General features: G+C 45.7%; 2 protein-coding genes and 1 non-coding gene across 17 annotated transcripts in view; 2 read left to right on the top strand and 1 right to left on the bottom strand.

Moving 5' to 3' along the window:
• Nucleotides 1-349: 349 nt before the first annotated feature.
• Nucleotides 350-421, top strand: TRNAH-GUG. Its single transcript has one exon. It is a non-coding gene; the product is annotated as a tRNA-His (tRNA).
• Nucleotides 422-490: 69 nt separating this feature from the next.
• SETD6 (SET domain containing 6, protein lysine methyltransferase) lies at nucleotides 491-6,056 on the top strand. Of its 2 annotated transcripts, none has more exons than XM_030025023.1 (9): nucleotides 491-754; nucleotides 1,658-1,756; nucleotides 1,849-1,993; nucleotides 2,577-2,718; nucleotides 3,040-3,234; nucleotides 3,412-3,535; nucleotides 3,842-4,022; nucleotides 4,251-4,393; nucleotides 4,932-6,056. In XM_030025023.1, exons 3-9 carry the CDS (start codon nucleotides 1,888-1,890, stop codon nucleotides 5,241-5,243), a joined length of 1,203 nt encoding a protein of 400 aa, XP_029880883.1. In that variant the 5' UTR covers nucleotides 491-754; nucleotides 1,658-1,756; nucleotides 1,849-1,887; the 3' UTR covers nucleotides 5,244-6,056. The 2 variants fall into 2 exon arrangements, with proteins under 2 accessions (XP_029880883.1, XP_029880882.1); XM_030025022.1 differs by lacking the exon at nucleotides 491-754 and adding an exon at nucleotides 1,373-1,435.
• Nucleotides 6,057-7,657: 1,601 nt separating this feature from the next.
• CNOT1 (CCR4-NOT transcription complex subunit 1) overlaps nucleotides 7,658-24,868 on the bottom strand; it is a 59,765-nt gene continuing 42,554 nt past the window's right edge. For 4 of the 14 annotated variants that reach the window (XM_030024949.2, XM_030024953.2, XM_030024952.2 and 1 more), the window contains exons 31-49: nucleotides 24,484-24,780; nucleotides 22,785-22,925; nucleotides 22,580-22,684; nucleotides 21,851-21,970; nucleotides 21,108-21,302; nucleotides 19,204-19,346; nucleotides 18,513-18,621; nucleotides 18,252-18,421; nucleotides 16,888-17,140; nucleotides 14,536-14,784; nucleotides 13,736-13,899; nucleotides 13,341-13,458; nucleotides 12,768-12,869; nucleotides 12,328-12,501; nucleotides 10,904-11,053; nucleotides 9,654-9,834; nucleotides 9,119-9,251; nucleotides 8,881-9,015; nucleotides 7,658-8,751 (exon numbers count right to left, since the gene is read on the bottom strand). In XM_030024949.2, coding sequence (XP_029880809.1) covers nucleotides 8,673-8,751; nucleotides 8,881-9,015; nucleotides 9,119-9,251; nucleotides 9,654-9,834; nucleotides 10,904-11,053; nucleotides 12,328-12,501; nucleotides 12,768-12,869; nucleotides 13,341-13,458; nucleotides 13,736-13,899; nucleotides 14,536-14,784; nucleotides 16,888-17,140; nucleotides 18,252-18,421; nucleotides 18,513-18,621; nucleotides 19,204-19,346; nucleotides 21,108-21,302; nucleotides 21,851-21,970; nucleotides 22,580-22,684; nucleotides 22,785-22,925; nucleotides 24,484-24,780 — 3,018 coding nt within the window. In that variant the 3' untranslated portion in view covers nucleotides 7,658-8,672. Of the gene's footprint in view, nucleotides 8,752-8,880; nucleotides 9,016-9,118; nucleotides 9,252-9,653; nucleotides 9,835-10,903; nucleotides 11,780-12,327; nucleotides 12,502-12,767; nucleotides 12,870-13,340; nucleotides 13,459-13,735; nucleotides 13,900-14,535; nucleotides 14,785-14,880; nucleotides 15,250-15,330; nucleotides 16,378-16,887; nucleotides 17,141-18,251; nucleotides 18,422-18,512; nucleotides 18,622-19,203; nucleotides 19,363-21,107; nucleotides 21,303-21,850; nucleotides 21,971-22,579; nucleotides 22,685-22,784; nucleotides 22,926-24,483; nucleotides 24,781-24,868 lie in introns of those variants that run through there. The other 10 variants (XM_030024956.2, XM_030024958.2, XM_030024957.2 and 7 more) reach the window with 7 other exon arrangements.

The raw sequence follows: 24,868 nt of genomic DNA, 5'->3' as shown, positions 1-24,868 counted from the left end.
CCGGGACGGGCACCCGGGACCCCACTCCCCTGCGGCGCCGGCGGGACGACGCGGGGACTCGCTTCGACCTCGTCCACCCCCGCAGCGCCCCGGGGGGGGCCGCCTGCGCACGCCGGGCTCAGCCCCCGGCTTCTGGCCGCGGCCCGGGCCGGCCTCGCACCGGGGCGCCGATCCCGGCGAAGGGGCCGGGGCCGGCGCCGGGGCCGTAGGGGTGCGCCCGCGGGGAGGGCGAGCAGGGTGCCGCGGGGGCGGCCGCAAGACCTCCGCCGCCTCCCCACCGCTCCCCGAGGGAGGCCGGGGGGATGCGGCCGCAGGAGAGGAGCAGCGGCGCGGCGCCCCCCGCTCGACGGCTGTGATCGTATAGTGGTCAGTACTCTGCGTTGTGGCCGCAGCAACCTCGGTTCGAATCCGAGTCACAGCAAGGCTTTTGCCGGCGGCCCGGTGCTCGCGAAGGCCGGGCTGAAGGCGCCGGGGAGGCGGCGGCAGGGGGGTGCTTTGCGAAGACGCCGTGCCCTCGGAGGGGCTCCTGAAGGACACCCTCCCTTTTCTCTTGCCATCCCTCCCGGTTCCGCTCCATGGGGAACCCACCCTGCCAGCCCAGCCCAGCTCGGAAGGGGCTGGAGAAGATTAAAGCCACCCCCAACTGCTCACGGGGTTGGGGGAGAGCCACACAGACGGCCCGCTCCCGCAAAGAGCCTCGTGGGGCCTCTTCAAACACTTCGTGTGAGCTAATTGGCTTCATTAAGAGCAACCGGTGAGGGCATCTACCCTCCCTGCTGATGGGACCGATTAATTAGCCGGGGGAAACGGAGGGGCGATTGCGTGCCTCCGGAAAGCCTGAGAAGGGAGATCGGAGCGTGGCACATACGGTTGGTTAGTGGGGTGTTGACTGAATAAGGCCATGAGTTTAATTATCCTGATTAATTAGAGCCTGCTCCTTTTAACCCACGTCTGGTGGCGTGACCCTGCCGGTGCACCAAGACAGGGCCCTGCCGCAGCCACCGAGGCACCGCAGCCCCCTGAGGTGCACCAGGACCTGGGGGGGGCGTGGGGACACCTGGTCCTCGGGGAAAAGGCCCCCGCGGGCCCAGGGCGGAGCAGGGGCCGGGGCGGGGGGCAGGGAGAGGCCCGATGAGGCCCCCGGACCCCACAAAGAGGTGCTGTGAGCCCCCCAAACCCTCAGAGAGGCCCTACAAGGCCCCCCCAGACCGGCACACAGAGACCCCCGGGTCCCTCACAGAGGGGGCTGCAGGGCCCCCGTCGCGCACCCTCTCCCCGCCCCCCGCTCTTCTGGCCCTCGGCGGCCGCCGTCAGCCCGGCCGGCGGGGGAGAGGGGTGGAGCTCCCCGCCTACCCGGAAGAGCCCGGCGGAGAACCCACGTGGTGGAGGACCACGTGTTCGCAGCGCCATGGCGTCGGCGCCCAAGAGGCCCAAGGTACTGGGGGGGGAAGGGGAGGGGTATGGGCCGGCTCCGGGGGGCTCTGCCGGCAGAGCCCGGCCCGCCCCCCCCCCTCTCCCATGTGCCTAGTGCGGCCGGGGGGGCTGGGGAGAGCTGACCCCGGCCCTCGGGGGGGGGGGGGGCGTCCGGGCGCGGCCCCGGCGCTCTCCTCGTCCGCTCCTTGCTGGAGCGAGTCTCCCCCCGCGTTCTCGCCCGCAGGCAGCGGCCGGGAGCAGCGGCCGGGGACAGGGCAGCGCCGACCCCCTCTCCGCCTTCCTGGCGTGGTGCGGGCGGACCGGGGTGGAGCTCAACCCGAAGGTGAGGCAGCGCCAGCCGTGGCCCCCCACCCCCCATCTCCTTTTCCTTCCTTCCTCCCTCCCCTCTTCCTCACCGCTCCCCTTTCGCCCAAGGTCCGTCTGAGCAGGGAGGGGGCGGTGGCAGGATACGGCATGTTGGCGTCCGAGGAGCTGGAGGCGGGGGAGGTCCTCGTCAGCGTCCCTCGCTCGGCCCTGCTCTCCCAACACACCAGCCCCATCCGCGCCCTCCTGCAGGACGGTGAGCTGTGCTCAGACAGACAACCTTCCTTCGCGGATGGAAAGAATAAAGGGGGGGGGATGAAGGTTGGGGCAGGGTGCTGGAGCAGGGGGGTGCAGGGCTGTTAGGCAGCGGCTAGGAAAGGGGGGGTCTGGGCACCCCAGTGGTGCCTGCGGGAACCTGGAGCCATGGGGGGCAGTGAGAAAAGCCCATTAACAGCAGTACCGGGGGTTGCCGAGTGACAACTATGCACCCGGTGATGCTTTCCTCAACACCTAGGACAGACACCTCTAGGAAAAAGCACAGTTCCATTCTCACTGAAGACACCCAGAGCCTCAGGCTGAGGGGAAGGTGGTGTGTGGGTAGGGGGTTGTCTGGCTTAGCCATGGCTCCAGAGCAGCAGCTTCTGGTTCTGCTTCAGCTCAAGACAAACCCAAGCCTGGAGAGATCTGACAGAGTAAAAGGAAAACTCACTACCACAGGCTGAAGACAGGCAAGGAGGGTTTTAGGACCAAGCTTTGCTTCTTAGAAGACTTGTGCTCAGAGGAAAAGGACCAAAACCTCAGCTCAACTTACTTCTTCTCCATCATCCCCGGTTCCTTAGCCCAGGAGTCCCTGCAGAGCCAGTCCGGTTGGGTGCCGCTGCTGCTGGCCCTGCTACACGAGTACACAGCCAGCAACTCCCACTGGCAGCCTTACTTCTCCCTCTGGCAGGACTTCAGGAGCCTGGATCACCCCATGTTCTGGTAAGGTAAAACCAAGCAGGGCTGTGGGGTGGCCCAATGTGACAGCTGAAGGCAGGTGCAGCCCAGGGGCTGCTGACCAGGAGTTTTGGGGATGGATGTGGTCCTACCAGATGCCTCCATCCCTCTGTTCTAGCCCTCTGCTGTCAATGGCTGTAGCCTGAGGGACCCTCTCAGGAACTACCTGGGGTTGGAGCTAGTTACAGGCATAACCAGAAAACAGGATTCTGAGATTGTGGAGGAGGTAGGAGTTGACAGACCCTTCTGCCTGGGGCAGATGGAAATAAACGTGTTTGTTTTTTGTTTTGTTTTTCCTTTCAACAGGCCTGAAGAAGAACGAACAAGGCTCCTGCAAGGCACAGGCATCCCAGAAGCTGTGGACAAGGACCTGGCTAACATCCACCTGGAGTACAGCTCCATCATCCTGCCTTTCATGGAGTCCCACCCCAACATCTTTGACCCCAAACTGCACACACTGGAGTTGTACAAGCAGCTGGTGGCATTTGTCATGGCCTACAGGTGAGAAGTTGAGGGCTCTGCTCCAACCAGGAGCAAGGACAAGCAGTAGGATCACAGGAAAGATCATAGGCTGTGTTACTTAAAAGGTTGCAGTCGCACAAGTATGTAAGTACAAGGTGAAGCTTGCTCTGTGCTGCAAGGTGCACAACTGGCTTGTCTTCATCTCCCTTGTCTTAGCTTTCAGGAACCTTTGGACGAGGAAGATGAAGATGAGAAGGGGCCCAATCCTCCCATGATGGTGCCTGTAGCAGATATTTTGAACCACGTGGCCAACCACAACGCCAACCTAGAATATGCTCCCGTGAGTGCAAAGCCACTGCGCCAGGCATCATCAGTCTGCCTCCTCTTTGCTTGCAAGGCCTTTGGGAGGGGTGGCATAGCAAGGCCATCTCTCCGAACCCAGAGCAGCACTGCTCACCTGCCAGGGCAGCAAGCGAGTCTGGCCTGGATTTCACTACAAAGCTATTTTGCTCAACATACTTCCCTGCTGCATGCTTGGCTTTAACTAGGAAGAGTTTGGGGGCATCTGAGCCTCTTTGAAACACCTTGTTTCTGAGAGCTGTAGGATCACCACAGCTCTGAGAGCCTCTTCTCTCCCTGCTTGCAGCAATGTTTACGAATGGTTACCACACAGCCCATTGGCAAAGGACAAGAGATCTTCAACACATATGGGCAGATGGCCAACTGGCAGCTCCTACACATGTATGGCTTTGCGGAGCCATACCCTGGCAACACCAACGACACAGCCGACATCCAGATGGTGACAGTACGCAAAGCAGCACTGCAGCGTGAGTGGCACCCATAGCCACTTTGGGAAAGGATGGGGCAGGGATCTCTGTTAGTGATGTAATGAAACAGGGATCAAGGATGACATGAAAAATAAGCCTGTTCCACAGCATTTCAGGTGCTGGGGCTATGCCTTGGTTTTCTGCCTCCTGTTTCCCCTTCTCCATTCACCACCACCCACCCCTGCTGCAACCTGAGTTGGGTTTGCAGCTCTGCTGTCTTGAAAACAGGTGCCAAAAGTGAAGCACAGCAGCAGCTGGTCTCAGAGCAGTGGGACTTCTTGTGCCAGCTGGAGATGGTGGGGGAGGAAGGTGCCTTTGTGCTTGGCTGGGATGAGGTGCTGACAGAAGAAGAGCTGTCCATGACCCTGAAGGTAAGCACTGCCAAGCAGTGGAAGACCTACACAAGGAAGAGCACAGACTAAGTGTACCACAGCTGGGCAAAGCAGCATGCAAAATGGTTCAATGAAGGGGGACAAGTACGTAAAGGCATTTTGGTACTAACCCTCCTGCATGAAAAGTGGTAGGGGGTGTGGTTGCCCATCTCCCAGGCTACAGGTACTGTTAGTCATCTTCCTTTCCTGAACCAGCCACCCACATGTGCTTACATACCAGTCTTGAATGGCTCCATGGATACTGCTGTTCTAGAGAGCTGTTGCACCTTTGTAGGTAGCAGCTGATGATACATCCTTTAAGACTGTTCCCAACACCCAGGTTTGCTGTTTGAGTGTTCTTGTAACCCACAAGTTACTTGTGATTAGGTATCTAAGCCAGTTTTACTCCCTGACCTTTAGCACAGCTGAGGAACAATTCACCTGCTCCATGTGGCTCTAAAACCACACTTCTGTGGAGAAGAAAGCCTGATGTACTCATGCTGCTGGGTGACTTGTTTCTTTGCCTGGGTCACTACAGGTGCTGTGCATGTCCGAAGAAGAATTCAAGGAGTATAAGGAACAAGATGGCTGGGAAGATGACAGTGAGGAAGAAGAAAACTCCACCCTTTCAAACGAGGCTCTCTCCAAACTCAAAACCCCTTGCAAGAAGCTCCTTTACGACAGTGTGCTGCTGACCCTGGAGTCCTATGGGTCAGACTTGAAAGCAGAGCAGGACTTGCTAAATAACAAGGAGGCTTATGAGAAACTGAGTCGAAGGGAGCAGCAAGCTTTGCATGTGCGCTACGGACAGAAAAAGATCTTGCATCAGCTGCTAGAGCTGGTACACTAGAAACCTCACTGCCCTTGGAAGTGAACTGCCTGGAACTGTGCGCAGGAAGGGAAAGTCAGCCTTTGGCCATCTCTTCTGCAGCAGCAAGAACAGATGGCAAGATTGAAGGCCCACTTGTCCCTCATATGACATGTGGCTTTTTAGCTACCTCTCCATAAACAAAGTATCCTCCACACCACAGAAGTGGTTTTGGGTGGCCTTATCTTACAATGGGAGCTCTGGAGCATGATTACCACCACCTTTCTTCTACAGGATTTAAGAAAGCCCAGACCTCCTAATGGCTGTTTTAGGAAGGCAGACAGACACTGTCAGAACAGCAAGTGGGTTCCCTCATTCAGCAACAGAAATTTAAGGCAAGAACTGCTCCTTGTCAGGATGAAGAGGGCAGAAATCCAGCTAGTAGCTCTTGCCTTACAGAGGTTCAGAGTAAACATCCAGCAGGTGGACATGCTGACAACACTAAACTCTTCACCTGTACTTAGTTATTACTGAGCATTTTAAAGAGTACAAGCCCATCCATCTGGTTTTCATGTAGGCTCAGTATAGCAAGATGCATTTCCTTTTACCTTATAAAAGCCACTCCTGTATGGGCTTGAGACTAAAGGAGCACTGTCACAGTTCTGCAGCTGCTGTAGGCTAAGCATTTGATACACACCCTCCAGTTGATGATACAGTTCTTCCCTGAACTCAGGCATTGCTCTGCATCATGTTTAGCTATATTATTAGTATTTTTCCCTCAGCAGTTTTTGCATGACAAAACATTGGAGGTTTGCAGGCCAAGCTACATATAATAAAGACAATGTTTCTTACTCAGCCAATGCTGTCTACTTCAATAGGGTGCAAAGCCCCATCTAAGAAGGGGGATCTTTGCTGCTGCTGCAGTTGTAAGTATGGCAAACAAGCAAAATGCAGACTGTACTCATGGAGATAAAGGTCAGCTACAGCCCTACCTGCACTGCTGGAGGCCAGCGTGGTTTAACAGTACCTAGGGTAGCTTTTTTTAATTCCCCTTTTACAGTGGTATAATGCAGTTGCTGTTTAGAGTCCAGTCTGCCATCTTGGTGCTTCTCTCCCTACAGCAGACTTGATTTCAAACCAGGCACACAGTGGTTCAAGAGGTTTGTCTTAATTTCTTAAACATGAAGTGTGTTACACCCAGGGCCTCTGCTGGCAAGGACACTGGTAATCTTTGGGGAGCTGACACCAGTACCATTTACTTTGACAGCTGCAGGTTCCTTACCTGCCAAGAGAGCATATGAAGTGCAGTGGCCTTCATCCTACCAGCCCAACTTGTTTTGCTGGGATATTGGCTGAGTCAAGTCTGCCTTCTACCTGTTCTTTACACCAGCCTAACAGTTCTTAAAGCCTAAAGGGAACCAGCCATGTACAGCAGCATTAGTACAGAACCAGAGAGACCTTTGAGTCATTAGGACAAGTCGGTAAGCTCAGCCTATGGTTTGCTAGTTAAACAGCAGAAAAAAGTCCCATGGTATCTGGACTAGATAAAGAAAAACTGGTTGTTGGGATTTCTCTGTATCCTAACCCAATACAGGAGAAAGAGTAAGCTAGAGTTGCAATACCAGAACAAAAAAAATTCCAGCTTCAGAAGGCTCGGTTTCAGCACAACTACTGACCTGCTGAAGAAGTGCCAGGGAACTGTAGGAACTGGCAAGAGACTACACCTTGACACACAGGTGACTGAAAAACACTGCCTAGAAACAGGTCACAGATAGAGAATTCCCTTTGAGCTGGAGTCCACTGGCACAGTTGGTCCCCTGGACCTAGTTTTTGCCAAAAGCACAGCCAGGTACGCAGTCCCTTAAGCCTAAGCAGCAAATCCTGACCTCTCCACCCAAACAGCAGTCAACTAGCTTTAACCACCTAGTGATACTATCTAAAAAGAAAGCAGTGAAGCTCTATTTCCTACTGTCTGCTAGGTTGCAAGGCATAGGGTAAAGGATTTTGTGGCATGAGCAAGGCTGAAGCCACTTAGCCTCATTTACAGCTAACTAGCAACCTTGCACAGATCCTTGCTGAAGGGAGTACCATAGCAGGGCACAAGTCATTAGAAACAAAGCTGATCTGCTGTCTGTACTCCATATCCCTCCACTGCAAGCAGTGTCCTTTCTAGCACAACTTTGTCAGAGACGAACTCCGCTCATGAACTTGCAACTAAGGTATTTCTATCTGCGCACAACTGTCCTTTCCTTCTACACTTCAAAGCAATGCCCTATCTAGTCATAACAATTCTCCCCTCTGACCTCACACTAGGAAACAAACCCAGTTGCTTTCAATAAGCAGTGCCCAAAACACACTGGAAAATTGCACTTTTTGGGTGGGTGGAAACAGACTTTGGAAGACATCAATGGGCCAGGCAGGTTAGAACTGGAGAGAATAAGCACAGTGGCACGTGCTGCATGTCATGACTTTAATGTGTAACTACAGTATGCATACATACAAGAAGTGGGAGAACTAAAGCCCAAGAACTAGAAAGGCTACAAAATACAACACATGGACCAATACTTTACAAAACATTCAAAATCCTTACAAAATGGGCTGTATTGGTCCTTTGGGTTTTTTGTTTTGTTTTTTTTTTCTTTTGGTTTTTTTTTTGTTTTTTTTACAAACTTATACTGTGTGGTCACAGGATGGGGGGGTGGGAAAAGGTCTAGATTTAACCCCCCACCTTCCAAAATTTACAAGTGTCAAAAAAAAAAAAAGCTATAGGCCTGGTCTCTGGTTTCTTTACTAAAAACAGCTGACCCTCTCCCAAAGGGCCTGAGGTGTGTCTTTCTCCAACAGAAAGGAGGCATTCTGACTGCCACTCCACTTGCTGTCTGTCAGCATTTGATGAGGGTGGGGGAAAAGCAACACTGAACCTTAACCCCTCCCTCACCCCTCCCATACTCCATAGTATTCCCATATTCCAAACACATCCACCCCTTTTTTTTTGTAAAAGAACTTAGTGATTTAAAGGTCCCCCATCCACATAAAGAAAAATAAGTTACATAATATTATAACTGGCTTTTCAATATTCTTTGGGAGTCTGGGAATGTCAGGACAAGGAGGTCTGCCCCAGACAAGTGCTTGGCATCAGCAGCTGCCCCTTTATTACAAGCTGGACAGGCACCAGTTACCCACCTGCCTCTTACACAATTTGCACAAACCCAAAAGTCCAGACAAATGTTTCTGTTCCTTGTATTTACACTAGTTCAAAATGATATTCACAGCATCTTCTGAATTTTGGCCAAAAGTCAAAAATCTGTTTCAAACTTTGGAACGTGCCCACATAGACTTTCACCCAGGGTCTGTTGCGTCTACCCAATCAAGGGGGCTGGGAAGGTCAGGAGGAGCCTTACAGAGTCTTCTGTCAGTTGATGGGACGGGGACCTCCAGGCTGGCACGCTTACAACACAAGATGCAGCTCATCTAACTGGCACCAGTCCCTTCCATTACTTGCTGGGCCTGCTTCTGCCCCATGCAGCACTGTGCAACTGACTGGAACAACCTGAACACAGAAGCAAAGCAGCATTAGGTGCATTTATGGCAGCAAACAGTGCTTCCACTATGAAGCACCAAGAACTCAGCCCCTGCTTCAGATACTTTGTTTTATTGGTTTTGTGGTTAAGTTACTCACTTTTCAATTTCTGGAGCACAGTGAACAAACTCATGGTTCCAGAACTTAAACGCTGGATTTTTTATGAGCTCAATGAAAGTAATAAGGAGACCCCAAGGATGAGGCCTATTTACAATCAGCCGTTCCAAGAGAACCCTGAAATCCAAAGGTAAAAACAGTTAAACCTCAAAGATCCAAAATACACAAGGAAGGAAAGCAAAAAGCTGAATGCTGGCAAGTTAAATGCCCTCCCTCTCACCTAGTGATCTGCTCCTGGATAGCCTCAGTGTTGGCCTCTGCAAACAGGTACAGCATGGTGCAACTGAAGTAGTGGGTGTGACTGTTGGGATATCGCAGCTGGTTGGCAATTGCGTTCAAGAAAAGGTAGCGGCCTACAGAAGAAGAGGAACAGTGAGTACATAAGGTTTCCTTGACATACACACAAAAAGGAATAAAGCAGCAACTAGTATTGCTTAAGGTTAAGGTTTGTGAGCCTGCCTTATGAAGGTACAAGAAACAAAAACTGAAGATAGGGGAAAAAAAAGCCTTATCAATCCAAGCTGATGGGGCAGTAAGAATTTAATTCTTCAAACTTATTTCTTATTCCCTTGAATACCCTAAACGTTTGGTTTTAATATCGCTCCTGTATTCAGAATTTTTAATATTCTAACATAGCGTTACTTACTGTGAATTCAATAGCAGCTACATGAAATGATCTTCTGTACTTCTCATAGCTCAAACATAATCAGCTGTTAAATTTGACATCGCATGAACTAGAAGTGTTTCCAGCTCACCTTCAGTGTCCAGGTCTACTGCCAAATTCTGGAAGATGTCCATGTGAGCTGAGTGGGTAATGGTGCTCATAGAGGGTGTGCTGCCTTTGTTGTGAATGTGCGCAATAGCTTGAGTACCTACATAGAGCACCAGTGCATTAATCAGCTGGATGTTGTAGCGGTTGCCAGGTTCATTTGATACCTAAAAGCAAAGATATGAAAAGCATTAACATTTTATGTTCCTTCAGTAATCGAAGGTACAGCATGTACAACAACAGCATCCAAGTATCTTGATTATACAGAAGACGACACACTCAGACATCCGCAAATTCAATTTGGCATTTACCCTTTTATAATATAGCAGTTAAATATATATATACACACACACACAAGCACATATTCAAGAGCATCAGCAAAATATTGACAGACCCAACAGACAATTTTTGTACTCCCTGCCTAAAAGAAAAAAAATCAGGTAAGAACAATCTGAATTCACCAGCAGTGCCAGAGGCTGGCTGAAATGCACACCACATCTGTGAATGCTTCAGTCTGAGCAATTTCCTGAGAAAGTCCAACTTCAGTCTTGAAGTCTGTTGCAAGCCAAGCCTTGTGATGTATGAAGTGTGGTTGGCTAACAAGTCTGAACTGGGCTTTAGCTAATTTGCCTTTCTTTTTTTAACATGCAGATCCATAGATTTCTATAACAATGAATCCATTTGGAGTCAAAATTTAATCAGATTCTAAAAAGAAGTTCAATAAACCCCACTGACTCTCAGACAATGCCTGGGTAAACAGTGCTGGAGTTGTGTGATGGAAGCCACAAGACTCTTTATCACCCAATGGTCCAGGACAAAAAAAAGCAGGCTTGATGCAATCAGCTCTTGACTACGTTCTTCATTAAAGATTTGCAAGGTTGAGCACATGGAAGCAGAAGAGTCAAAGTTTTAGACAAGGACAATCTTACATTTTCACTATAAGCATTTGGCAGCTCATGTAGATAAAACCAACTGCTATCATTTTAGGGTCATTAAAGTCAACATTCCTTAAGTTCCACCTGGCTGAAACTACTTAACACACACTTAAACATCCTGCTAGGGAGTGGGAGAAGAATTATTCAGGGAAGTGTGCATTTTCACAGGCTTTTCTACTGCCTGGAACACATGCTTGCTACACACCAACAAAATTCCTGCAAGAAAGGAGGCTGACTCAGCCAGCAAGATTATTTGTCCCACACTATTTAAATTCAGGATCCTCAGAAACCAGCGACTCACCTGTAGGTTGCTGCGCAAGTCAGACAAAAAAGTGACTGGAGAACGGGTTTTGAGATAGGAATCCAAGTCTTTCTTGAACTGAGGTGGCATCACTCCAGTGAAATTTGTGAGTATTCGTGGGGCAATATTAATCTCACTTAACATGTCCACCTGTTGAGAGAAAACCCAGTCAGCTAAACCATAAGCAATCTCTCTAAAGGAACAAATTGCAAAAGTAGATCTGTAAATGATATTACATCAACTACTGCTGTTGATCACTTTCTCCTACCAGCAAGGAAAAAGAACACTAGACTTTTGCAGATTTCAGAAGAAACTTGGTCTCTAACGTGCAAATTCATTAGATGACTGTCTCAAAGAATTGAGAGTAGAAGATAAAAGAATTCAAGGGCAAAGTCCATAGGGGAATTCAGTCACTGCCTTTGAAGTCTCCCTATCTACACTCAAGCCAGTTTGGTAGTTTAAAAAAGTACAAACATCCACACAAGTCAAGAACAGCCTTCTTCAGTCTCAAGAAGTACTAACTGAATGAGTAGTGCAGCTTCACTCCCATCACCCTGCACAGCTCAGGCAAGGAAGAACAATAGGACAATGCTTTAGTGGTGTGAGAAAGTTTGCTTCTAATCATTCCACAATTAGGAGACTGGCATGTGCCCAAAGACTTAGAGAATATCAACACTTGTCAAAGTCTCTCTCCATTATGCAAGAGGCTTACTTCAGTGGTTTATCTCAATTTTCAAGAGAAGATAGCATCTGTGTTTCTCATCAAAAAGTATTTACAATCACATAGTGTTCAGACACCTGCTCTTCAACAATTAGTTAAATGAACTCCAGTCACCACGCATCCTGTGGAGCACAAGCTATACAATACAGCATGAGCTGAAAAAAACCGAGACACAAACTGTTGGCTGAACTTTCAAACAGCAAAGCCACAAAGACTACTTAAGCAGTCTGTTTCTCAGTGACAAATGAGACAGTACAATGATAAAGACACCCTTGCTCCAACACCATGTGCTGGTCAGATCTAGGGACACCATCAAGTCAGGCTCCCCTTGGAAAAAGGAAAGCCCTCTGGTTTTCCATGCAAAAGCTAGGTTCTCAATGCAGTTCTCACGTAACACAAGTCTCAAGAGCCTGTCCTTTCAGGCTGAACCTGCACAGACCTTGCAAGGAAGCCAAGTATCTACAGGTACCAATGAAGCCTTGCAAGCAAGCCAAGTAGCTATGGGTGCCAAAAATGTTGTTCTGCTAGCTGCTGACTATGTCACTTAAGTTTCAAATTACCTGTTAATTTTTGAATGGTTGCATTAATTCAAGTATCAGTTAAACTGTTCCCAAAATTCCACAGTCTCCACCAAGAAAACTGGTTAAAGAGTATTTGGAGCATTAAAGCTTCCAATTATCAAACTCCTGAAAGTAAGTCCTACCTTTAGATTGGGGGTGAAAGGGTCTGGAAGCCTCATGTTCCGTGGGAAGGCACTCAGGATCAGATTCCTTAGCTGAATACAGTTAGGTGGGATCACATCACAGAACCCATAGTGGTAGTCACAAAGAAATTCTGGGAAATCATGCAACAAGACCAGCAACACACGCAGAGTGCCCTGTGACATAAAATATAATATAAAAGAGGTGTGTAACTGTTGAAACTGCCCAAGAGCTTGCAGAGCCATCCTTCTGTGTCATGTTGTTAACATTAACAGGAAGAAATTAATCTAGGAAGGTAGCCTGTTTCTGTCCCACACCAGATTTGCATTTAACTCTAAGATATAAAAGAAAAGAACAGTAAATCTTATTTTGCTACCAGAACACCTCTATTTTCAGACAACTTTGGTTGGGAGTAGCATCCATTAGCTGACATTTTTTTTACCTTGTAAAGAATTTGCATAGGTTTGGTGAGTTCCACATTTCTAAGGAAAGGAGCCAAATACTTGAAAAGATCGATCAATAACTGGGCATACATAGGCCAACCCTGTCAAGAAAAAAAACAACAGGTGGAAAACATGCAATGAAGAGCAGTTATCTTAATTTCAAAACTGTAATTAGATTGGTCTTCACATAAACCTGGATCAAAGTTATGTCCTCCTGCTAGCTCTAGCAGTGAGTGCAGCACAGCTCATTTCAAGGGCTTTAGCCACACATCACCTGCTATGGGTGTTTCTGGAACACTCAACATGCCATACTGAGTTGACAGTATTCAGTCTAGACTACAGCTCTTCCAGATTTTGACAAAGGCATGTTTATTAAATTCAATTCATCCTGTATTCTATAGTTTATTGACACAAAGACTCTCCTCCATGCAGTTAGGTTACCATGAATATGGAAGACAACAGAAACAGGACAGCCATGCTACTAGTGCACTTCAAGAGATGTGAAACAGCACCACACCAGATAAGCATCCGTGTGAGCTTTTTAATTCAGAACAGATAAACTGCAGCCACACCTTCTGCTGTGGTGTATGTGCCAGCATTCTTGCAATAAATATCCGATGGGAGATCAGTTCCAGCCAGGCATAAACAAAACCTGGAGCTTTTGTAGGCCTCAGGATGTGAAATGTGTTACTGAAAGAGAAGTTAGAGCAGGTTAAAAGTGCACAGCAATAAGATTGCTTTTCATAACATTGAGGGAAAACATACACAGCCCTAAAAGCAAGGCTTTTTAGCATCTTTGGTTTTACCAGTCATCTTCCTTAAAACAAGCAAGTGGACAGTCTATAAGAGAACCAGTTATTCTGAATGTGATTAAGCCACCACAAAGGAACAGTCAGATAGCCTTCAGACAAAAAATCTTAATCCTACCAGGAAAGGATGAGGATTGTGGCCAATTTCAAATACATACCAGAAAGCTGTGAGTGTCTGGAAGTTGATGGTCTCCAGCACATGCTCAGGAGCATTTAATTCCAACAGCAACATGATGAAAATGCGATGGTAAGGAAGTTGCTGAAACTCACTCTGCCGAACATCATGGTCTTGCAGAAGAACTCCCACCACAATACCGAGAACCTAAAGAGATCAAGACATTTCAGTGGTGACAGCAAGAATTACTTTGCAAGTCAGCCTATAAATATAAATACTTTAACCACTAGCAAAAAAAAAGAAAAAAATTGGTAGATTCTAACAAGAACCAAAAATCCTAGTTATTGGAAGCATTACGTAAATTAATATTATAATCTCTATTAGCAACTCCCAACCACCATACTTTGCTCTCCCTGTCCCATGGATCATCGTCACAATGACTCACTGCACAGCATTGGAAGGTCTTAACTACCTAAGACCATCTAGCCATAAACCAAGTAGTGTAAGAGTATAGGCAAGGCCCTCATAAAAATCAAGGGAGACACCCCAGAATCACCAACCTTAAACCACACTTTCTAATGCCTCAAAACAACAGCAGTTGATTTTTTCATTTCAAGGCACAAAGGTGAGTTTCAGCTTTGATATGAAATCTTTGTGAACAAGAAAGCCACTTGGCATCTTGATGCTCCACTTCACAGTTTATCATTTCAGTGACCAACCCATCAAAGTCCTCATCTGATACTTCAGCAGTAGTCTGCATTAAGGTCTACAATTCACATTTATCAGCAAAGGTACACCTGATTATGCACTTTAAATGCAATGAGTACAAACAGCATTCCCAACCTTATTCAGGAGGTTGATCTTTGTAACTGTGTTGGTTGCCTCCCCAGAGTGCTTCACCAGCAGTGCAATAAGTCGCACAAAGGCATCCAGATTGTGGTAGCACTTGGCTCGAATCATAGTGGGGTTGGCAGCAGGGTTATGCTGTTGCTCAGCCTGAGCACGATAGCTGATTTCAACACACATTTCGGTGCAAAGACGGAAAAAGCGGGTGATCAGGTCATCTGTTTTCAGGATTCCTTGCTGGTGCATCTATCCGGGAAAGGAAAAAAACCTCAGAACTGTAACCACAGAAAGTTCATTTTACAACTTATTTCAACCAACACACACTTTACAAAGCACCCACCTTGCCTGGCTCAATTAATTTTTACCACACTCTCGAGAGATGGGTTGCAAGCTCTCTCTGCTACTCTTCCCCAAGGTGAGTATTTTCAAGGCAACTTGAGGGTGGCAACACAATTTTAGCAGACATTTACTCCCAAATAGACTTTATGATCCCAATTCTTCTCAACCATCAGCATAGCTGAGGAGCCTGTTTCACTATCAGTTCTGCCACCAGCACTCAACCTTGCATGAAGGACAGCAAGAGGTGGCAGCAGTTCAGTTTGTCAGCCATTCAGGAGCCCACATAGGGGTGTACAAGCTCCGGGAAGGGCAAACTTCAGCTACTAGTTCAGGAACCATCACTACTTTGCAGCAACATTCTGTAGAAGCAAACTGCATTTGCAGAGTGAATTTTCCTTACAGGAACATTACATGCAGAGAAAGACTGGGTGGGCTTTTTTGTTTGTTTTGCAGTGGGGGTTGTTTTTAATAACATACATATTAAAAAAAAAGATCTCCTTTTGTTTGTTACCCACAGTATTAAAGCCATCAAAATGAAACAAATTACACTGCAGAAAACCTCTGGATTTTGAATAAAGCATATTACTTCTAAACTCCTACTGCACAGACATGAAGCTATATATACAGCTAACTCTTGGAGATCTTCTAGTATTTCTGGAGAAACTTTTTTTAAAAGGAATTCAGGTATCTGCCTTCAAAGTTCTATGCTCCTTCTTGTCCTAAAGACTAGTGGAAAGGAAGCAACACTTAATTTAAAGCAGCCAAAATTATGGTCATTTAAGTTCAGTAATAAAACCTTGTTTAATGCAGTTATTACAAGATGACTCCTTTGAAACCCATAGCTAAAGCCTGTAAGGAAAAAATTATATAAAAACACTGCACTTCAATATATTTCAATTGCTATTTCAATCTGATCAAATAGGTACAAAAGCTAAACAAGTGTGGTAAGAGTGAAGCAGGACAAAAGTGCATTGACTATTATGAGTATACTATACTGAAGTAAGCTTTATAAGCATACTTTAAGGTATAAAAAGGAGTAAGGTCACATGAAGAGGTAATTTTTTTTAAGTAGGGTTTAATACAGGACCCATTAAAAACAAAAAAAATGCTATGCAGTAGAAGTCAGACCAACAGAAAGCTGGCTAAAAGCCATCACACAAGGACACTAAAATCACATGAAAAAAAAAAAAACACTGCATCAGTCAAGATCTTCATGCATACTTTGTAGCTTGAAGTTCTTTTCATTAGTAGCTACAAAATCTGTAGCATTTCTGTCATTAACATGGAAAATTACACAATACAAACAGACTAAGTCAGGGGCTTCCTTGCAGCTGCAGTCAAGGAGCTGCCAGGAACACAGTTTTAGGGAGATGACTGCATATATATATATATATATATAGGGAGTTTGTTACCACACATGTTGGGCTACTGAGGGAATCTCCCTTCTCAGTCACACCTGAAAGGCAGACATGTGCTGCTCATCACACCTGTTAAGGTGCCCTGGAGTGAAATGTTGGGAGGCTGTTTAAACTTAGGCACCACTTCAGCTAATGAAGTTTCAAGTTTTTCCTTACTCTAATGATTCCAGTTAGAAAAAGGATTCCCTTGTTCACAGTCTGAAACAATTCACCTGCATCTCATATCTATTAGCAATTTCCTTCCATAGGATATCAGAGCTTTTACTGTTACCCATAAGAAGCAATACCAGTCAAGCTTCATTACACAGAGCATGTCAGAACTACTCCCAAGAGCTCTCTCAGCTGTAGTTCTTTTCCCACCAGACTTATCCCAAACCTCATGGTCTGAACTGACAACTTATTGCTACAGTATCTGAAGAACATGATTTGTTGAAGAGTAGGGGTTTCTACAGAAATTTACCATCAAAACCAGACAAAATTTTGATAAGTCAACTGCCACACACCTGAAAGTTTCAAAAGGATGCCTAACATGGTTATAATACTGCTTTAAAATGGAGGGCATCACACCCTACTTATGTTGAATAAAAAGCACCTTTCTTTCCAAAAGCTCTACCTGTCCAACAAATGCAGAGAATGCTTTGGTACTGTCACGGCCTGCTGCAGCTGAATGGTACAGGTTCACCCACTCCCTCAGCAGGTATTCTGCCTTCTCCCGCAGACCTGGTGGATCATCATACTCAGAGGCCTGGGAAATTCCTGAATGCATCATGAAATTGGGACCTCCGTGAGCACGGTCAATCATTGCTTCATAGTTCGATCGGACCACTTCCATCAGCTGAGGTAATCTAATGCAACAGACCAGAGCAAGAGCCAAGTTAGAATTTCTCCTCCCTCAGAAGGTGCAGGAACTGGAAGCTCAGTCAAATGTAGTTGAAAGCAAGCAAATTATTTCTTATACTAAATCTTCATATCTCCCAGTCCTCAATGAAATAGCAGAAATAAGTCATGAAAGCAGCTACTTTTATGATGAAAGAAGGAACACTGAAGTCATACAAGCTTTGAAGTTCAACTCCAACTCATACAGCAGTGTGCTGCAACAAAGCACCACTAGAAATAACTTCACTTTTGCAGACTTCGGAAGCCCTAAAATGCTCCAAGATAGGGAGATGCCAGTGCTAAACAGCCTGACTGGGGCACTAAATTTGGCTGCAGTGAAAATCAAGTCTTAGAGCAAAGACAGTCTACCAACACCAACTGCAGACAAAAGGACTTTTGTTTTGGGACCTCCCACTAGCAGTTGTGTTAGTAGTGACAGCCACTGCCACCACCTCCAGCCAGCTGCTGGTTGCTCTCACAGCAGTCCAGAGTTCTCCAAGCTCCAACCTATGTCTTCCTCAAACCCAGCAGCAATGCTTCCACCTTAGTAACAGGAGGCCTGCAAGTCCCACAGGTATTTCCAGATGCTGTGGCAACATTTGCTGCCCAATCAGCTGCTGGTGGATACACAAGCCATGTGAGATTAGTGCACAATTGCTTTGTAGACTCTAAACAAAATTGTCTAAAGGAGCAGAAAGAGTGGTCTCATTTGATGAATTGCTTGTGATTAAACAAATTAACACCTAGACATTTAAGATTTAGACAGGTAAGAATATTGCCTAAATTTGTGATAAAGCAGGAATTCAAGCAAGTTTCTCACAGTACCATGGTATTTTGGAGCACAGTACATAGAAAGATTTTCCTGCTCAAGCATTCAGTTTGATGTGATGCTGCAGCTGCCTCTATTTTGACATAAAATCAGCACTATTACATAAGTGACAGTTTAAACTAACATAGGACTGCAGCCCTAGAGAAAGTTTAAAGCCATATGACTGAATGATATGAGACACTGCCTATATAACATTCAAATCACAAGTGAGCACAAGAGAAGTAATACATTGCACAGTATTTCAATCTCACCCTTCTGGGGCATTTCCTCTGGAATGAGCATTAATCCTCATGAGCGTCTCAATTGTGTGAAACAGATCTGCCTCTGTTACATGGGCAACACTTCTTTCATCCACCAACAGGATCTTTACCAACTGCATGGCAAATGCCACAGCCATGTAGTTCAAGCCATTCTCCATTGACTGTCAACATAACAAAGGCAATTAAAGTTCAACCACAAATCTTACAGTGGACTGACCGTAACCCTTCTCCAAAAGAACAGGTTCCCTTTACCTGAGCCAAGTGAAGGTCATACTGCTGCATGTTAACAAGGTGATTGCGGATTAGCAGCTCCACAGCTTCCACATTGTACTTGTACTCATCTCTGCATTCAATCAGGCACCTAAAGAATTGGACAACTTAAAAAGTGTACTTAAACAACACAGTTTAAGCGAAGCAACTCAAATCTAATACTTCAGAAACTGTGCCATTCACTGTGATTCATTACTCAGCTCCAAAAGAAGACTCTTCTAAGCATTCTCTAAGGTAATGTTTGAGTTGAACAGTCATCAGCCTCAAGCATTCATTGCCCTGCACAACTGGTCACAACAGCTCTTCAAGAGCTTCAGTTCATTCAGCATAAGACACCTCCCTTCTGAGGACAAAGCGGCACATCTGCCTAGCTGAAGTACCAGTGCTTCTGCTGCAGGCATATGCCATATCACATTGTTTGTGACAGCATAGACACATATAAAATGAGGAAAAAAACCCCAGAGCATCTCTAATACTTAATTCCATTAAAGATTCCCATCATGTTCTAGGATGAAGCAGCATTATCACGTCTTTTTGACAAAAGAGCTAGTTATTTTTTGTCTGTCCAAATTGCAGTAATGCAAAATATTAACAGGCAAGTGATTCAGAGTAACACAGTAACTCCAAAAGATGACGAAAGCTACATCAATATTCCTGTTGTCTCATAACTGACCTAGTAATTTGTTTATTACACCATGGAGATCCATATGCACGGCCGTCCTGCAGAGCCTTCAGCACAAGCAGATGACACTCACGATAGCGAAGCAGGAGGTCAGCATCTGCCCCACTAGTGGCATCCAGTAAGCCCTCTACAGCCTAGAATAGATGCAACCTGTTAGCAGAGGAAAAAACAAGTCCTCTTCCAAATCTTCTGCAAATTACATCAGCAAGTTATCACCAGAAGACTTGGCAGACATGCATAAACCAATTTAGTCATTGTGCTGACCCCTTGGTAAGACTATGTGAGATTTTACCAGCTGTTATGGCATCTATATGTTCACTTTGCACAGCTGTCCTACCACAAACAAGCCTACAGTCCCTTTATGCCCCACTGGCTTTACATAGGCACCAAATAGTATGAAAGACCGCATTAGTTCGTTCTGCAGCTTCTGCAAGTCAACGCCTCCTCCTGAGCAATTCTGCATATGGCTCATGAAAAACTACATGAAAGAAAATTTACAGAACCTGCCAGAGGTCAGCTCTCATGTTCTTTAGACAAAGAGCTGCACCACTCAGATGCATCTGTGCTAGTCTAAAGCAAATGGAAGATGAGTCTTACAAGGGCAGCACAATTTACCTGGTTGAGTCCTAGTCAGGACTAGATCCTTTAGTAGGTACAAGCACGATCAGTCAAGAACAAAGAGCCTCCCTCCAGCTTTCAGTTACTTTTGTTTTGCCGCTGTTCTTGGATCCTTATGCAGACAGCTCAGTATCCTTCCACTGTACTCAGGTGGATCTTTCTCCACATCTGTCACTCTGCTCTGCACTACTACACAGGCACTGATGCCAGCTCAGCTTGCAGAGCTCACTGCAACACTCCACCTGATATAGTCTACTAGTTCTGGCTGCATTGGAGTTAATTTTCTTCATAGCAGCCCATATGGTGCTGTGCTTTGGATTTGTGCTGAAACAGTGTTGACAACACACCAGTGTTTTGCCAATTGCTGAACAGCACTTGCACAGCATCAAGGCTTGCTCTTTCCCACTCTGCCTCCCCCACCAGTGCGTAGGCTGGGGATGGGCAAGAGGTTAGGAAGCAACACAGCCAGGACAGCTGACCCAAACTGAATAAAAGGATATTCCGTAGTGTATGACATCATGCTCAGCAATAAAAGCTCAGGGAAAGGAGGTCGAAAAGGAGCATTCATGGTTATGATATTTGCCTTCCCAAACAAACATTACATGCACTGAAGCCCTGCTTTCTGAGGAGTGGCTAGACATCTGCCTGCTGATGCGAAGTAGCGATTTTAATCTTTTTGTTTGTGCACACAGCTTTTTCTTTCCCTACTAAACTGTCATAATCTGGATGAACAAGTCATCTTGCCTTGCCTCTATTTTCTCCCTGTCCTGCAGGAGAGCAGAATGAGCAAGCAGCTAGATGGATGCTTGGCCATTGTCCAGGGTCAACCCACCATGCATACTCATTTAACAGTTACTGCAAAACAATTCCCCAGTGTGCCACTATAAATCCAGTACTATGCTCAACACTATCCACCTACAAGGGCAATTCAAACGTCTTCTTAGCCTCCAAATCATCCTGAAATCAAAGACTATTCTGGAGTGCAATAGCTCTCTACTTGCCACATCTGAACAAAACTCCCCTAAGTCCCAGGATTCTGTACCTGCTTCTTCCCACAGCAGCCTGGCCACTGCACGTACAATACACCAAGTGAACACCATGGCCCTCGTCCAGTTTTATTTACTGAATTTCCAAAGACAGCAATTGTTCAGTCTTTTTCACCAAGCAAGTTCCACAGGACGCATGAAGATACACAGTCACCAGCAAGATAATCCACAAACCAGATGAGTAATAAACTCCAGGCGAGTTGTTATAGGAGAAGAGTTGTTAACACTCACCTTCTGCAGCAGTCCAAGTGCAGCAATAGCATCACGGGAGTTACGAGCCACCACCACTGCCTCCAAGAGGCTGCGCAATGCTTGAGCTTGAGGATTCATGGCCAGGGTGTGTGGAATGGACTGCAGGTGCTGCTCCAGTTCTGTCATACATTTATCATAGATTTGCGCTACATCATCTGTAGCCCAAGCTTGCTGCTTAAGAGAAGGTGGGAATGAGTGATTTTTGCAAGGATTGTATTTGTGAAACTCAAATACTGATTGGCTCTTCTGCTTCCAAAATTATAGCATCCAGAATTTAAACCTCTACAGTATTGTGGTTAGTTATGCTGGCATTTTAAATACACAAATATGAGCAAATTAAGCTGTGGAAATAACTAGCAATTCTAGCAGTCCTTAAAACCAAGTATGCATACAAAAATCCATTCATTATCTCAAAATCCATGCTTGACCTTCCTGAAAAAGTAACCTGAGATTTGAATAAAATGTTTCACTGCTACTGAAACTACATGTAGTAAATCATAACTTGCAGATCTTGTCCCAATTTGGGTTACAAACCCCTAAGACTGGATATAAGTTTTGATGTCAAACTAATGGCAACATAAAACTAATTCATCTTTCAACCACTATTCCCAAGCAATACAAATGCCTGATTCTTACTAGTCTTCTAGCAAAGGACACAAGTTCCACAACATTCACCAAAAGGGCTATAGTACTCTCAAGCCGATTAATTCAGAAATCTCTACCTTCATGGGCTGAGCCAAGAATCCTGTAGGCTGAGTTAAGTCATTGGTAGGCAAGAAGCCAGGGACATTGCGTGCAAACTCTTCATAAACAGCCAGCTGTTTTGGGTCCACACCTCCAACCTTTGCAATGAAAAGAACAGGCATTAACCTCATTGTTAATCACTGTGGCAGTAAGAAATGAAGGCAGTTTGTGTAACAGGTAGCTGCTCAGTCACATTCTTAAACAGAGTGGCATAGACATCAAGAAGTAGGATTTGGCTGCTCTGCGCTGAGGTCCTATCTCTCCTGCCACACCTCCAAACAGGAGCATTTTTGCTCTACAACTGCAACTCACATTCCCAGAAACAGGAATAACTGAATACTGGCTTCATGTGTGTCTGATGCACAAAAGTCACGCTCTGCTGATAGCACATGACATGTCCTTTAAGGGAATAAAATATAAAAACAACAAGACAACAAAACAGACTAGCCATCTTTCAGTGAAAGGAACAGCACAGAAGAAGAGACAGGACTTTTAATGTCCTCAAGAAATTGAGGAAAATGGAATGAACACCCATTTTGGAACAACATATTCATGTGTTTCCATTACTAATCAATCTAATAGCAGTTGCACTGTTAGACAAGACTGAAAATATACAGGATTGCTTAGGTGAAGCTGTGCCATCTACTTTTTATCATCAGGATGGGGAGAAGAGCAGCATCAGAACATAGCGCAGTTAATACCCTCACCTTTAACCTGATCTGTTCCGGCATCCGCTCAGCCTGGTAAGTTAACACAACAGGATCACAGTACCGACGACCCTCTTGTCTAGCATGTTTTCTGAGCTCAAACTCCTGGGGAAAAATCCAAACACCACATTGAATTTTAGACACTGAGTCTGAATGTATTTGAGCACATATAATACTTTATAAAAGACAGCAGCTCCATACTTACAGTTGCGAGCCTCTTGTCCATCTCAGGGCCTGCCTTTTCCACAGCCGTCTTCTGGATAAAGCAGCATGCTAGCTCACAGTTATCCTGCGCTAACTGGGCTGCTGCCTGCTCCATCATGTCCCTCTGTTGTGGGGAGGCTGCCTATTGAAAATCACAATAATCAGTGACAGCTGTAAATTTTCCCAGTATGTTGCTAGCCTTAAAATCCACACCACTGCCTATACCGAAAACCAGCAATAAGAAGAAATGCTCTTAGGAATGCACTCTTTGCATGGAATATACAATAATAAACTTAATTTTGCATAGCTTTGAATAAAACATGTAGGCAAGATGACAGTAAAGGCTTTCAACAAGGAACAAAACAGCAGGAGGTTCTCCATCTTCTCCACCAACCTATCTCCAGGGCATAGAAATAAAGCTCTGCTTTAGACTGACACACATACAACAGATGCTAATGCAGGAAAAGCAAGCCTCACATCACAGCGTAAAAGTTTTTCTGCTTCCTAGGTTGTAATCAGAAGATATAGAGGTGCATCGCTAACAATGCAAAACAGTAGTTGTAAGCCTTTTTCAGTGGGTTCCCTTTCTGATACAGATTTTCTTCTTCTCTTCTCAGGAGTCTGCTTTGAGAGAACCCTGAACAGGAACAGACAGACTTATTTTCCAGGGTGCCAAGCAGCAACTCCCACTGGAAATGGTATACACATATAAACACAGTCTAATCTACTAGGATTTCCTAGTCCATTAGGATCTACCCCTACTTCATTAATTCCTGAAAACTACACTGCTTAAGCCAGATGTGAATCTTTTGATGTCTTGTACAGCACTTTCTTCTGCAACGCAATGTTTTGTATAATTACTCCTTAAGAAAACCTCCTTGATAACAACTGGCCCCATATCAATTTCACACATCTTCAGGGATTAAAAAACCCCCCAAAACCCCAAACTTGACTAAAATGTTGCTCCATTTTCATACCATTCATGACATTTTTACACGCACCATGATACATTAGCACCAAGCCTTCCACAAAATTTGAATGACTTTTGCCTACACACGTTCTTCAGTGACAGTTTTCTGGGTAGCAGCTACTGTTCTGCCCAACAGTTCATGAACTGTGTTCGTTTAGCCAAGAAGGGGAAGCTAGCACTGCAGCTCAAATTTTATTCATGAAGAGACCTGAAAATATCCTCCAGAAAACCCAACAAATTAACAAACCATGCAGAAAAATCTTAGCTACATATCTGCTAACAGCACAAGTAAATAAAATCTGCCTGAAACATACATGCTTGCTGAGACAATCTAAGACACCACCAGAAAGTCCCAGAATCAATTCAGTCCTCCCCACTCTAGCTTTTCTACCTCAAAACCCACAAAAAGATAAGTACTTCAAGGCTTCTGCAACGTGATCAAACTGGAGAGAACACTGGTGCAAAATAAAAAGGCAGTCAGGAAGTTTGTGTGTAACATAGCAAGATCCACTTTACCAGCTTAAGAGTGTTTGACATGAGCTGTTATTTCAGCACAGTTTTTTCACTGTAATTCCACAAGTCATGAGAAACCTGTCCACTAAATTCATGTACACACTAGTTAAGCCATGTAATTAATCAACAAGTCTACAGTGTGGAGAACTGATTTGCTAATGCTGGATGTCTACAGTCCTATAAGCTGGAAATAAGCTTCAGATGATGCAACTCTTACCCTCAGTGCAGTAGCAAAACTATTTTTCAAGTTGGTAGCTATGCTCATCAGCAAAGGCTCCCTGCAGGTAATCATGGCCATCCCAGCAGTCAGGTTCCGCATCATATGGTGTGCGGCCACACGCATTCGTGACTCCTCTGAATCCAGTGCAAAGTCCTTCCTCACTATCTGCTCACAGGTAGTCATGGCAATCTTAATGGACCGATCGACCACCGGATGGACAAGCTCTTGCACTGCTCGTTCTATTGCCTGCCGCACACACTGCTTCAACTGCGGGTGGGCTTGAAACAGTGGAATCTGGAGGAAGATTAGGAAAGTTAAGTGAGAATAAAAAAATCCCATCTATCCTAGACATTCACATGTTCTGAAAAACTTTCAAGTTCAC

The sequence above is a fragment of the Aquila chrysaetos genome, chromosome 9, assembly GCF_900496995.4.
Source record: "Aquila chrysaetos chrysaetos chromosome 9, bAquChr1.4, whole genome shotgun sequence".
Taxonomy (NCBI): domain Eukaryota; kingdom Metazoa; phylum Chordata; class Aves; order Accipitriformes; family Accipitridae; genus Aquila; species Aquila chrysaetos.
The sequence above is the reverse complement of the archived record's forward strand: the minus strand, read 5'-3'. Positions and strand labels throughout refer to the sequence as shown.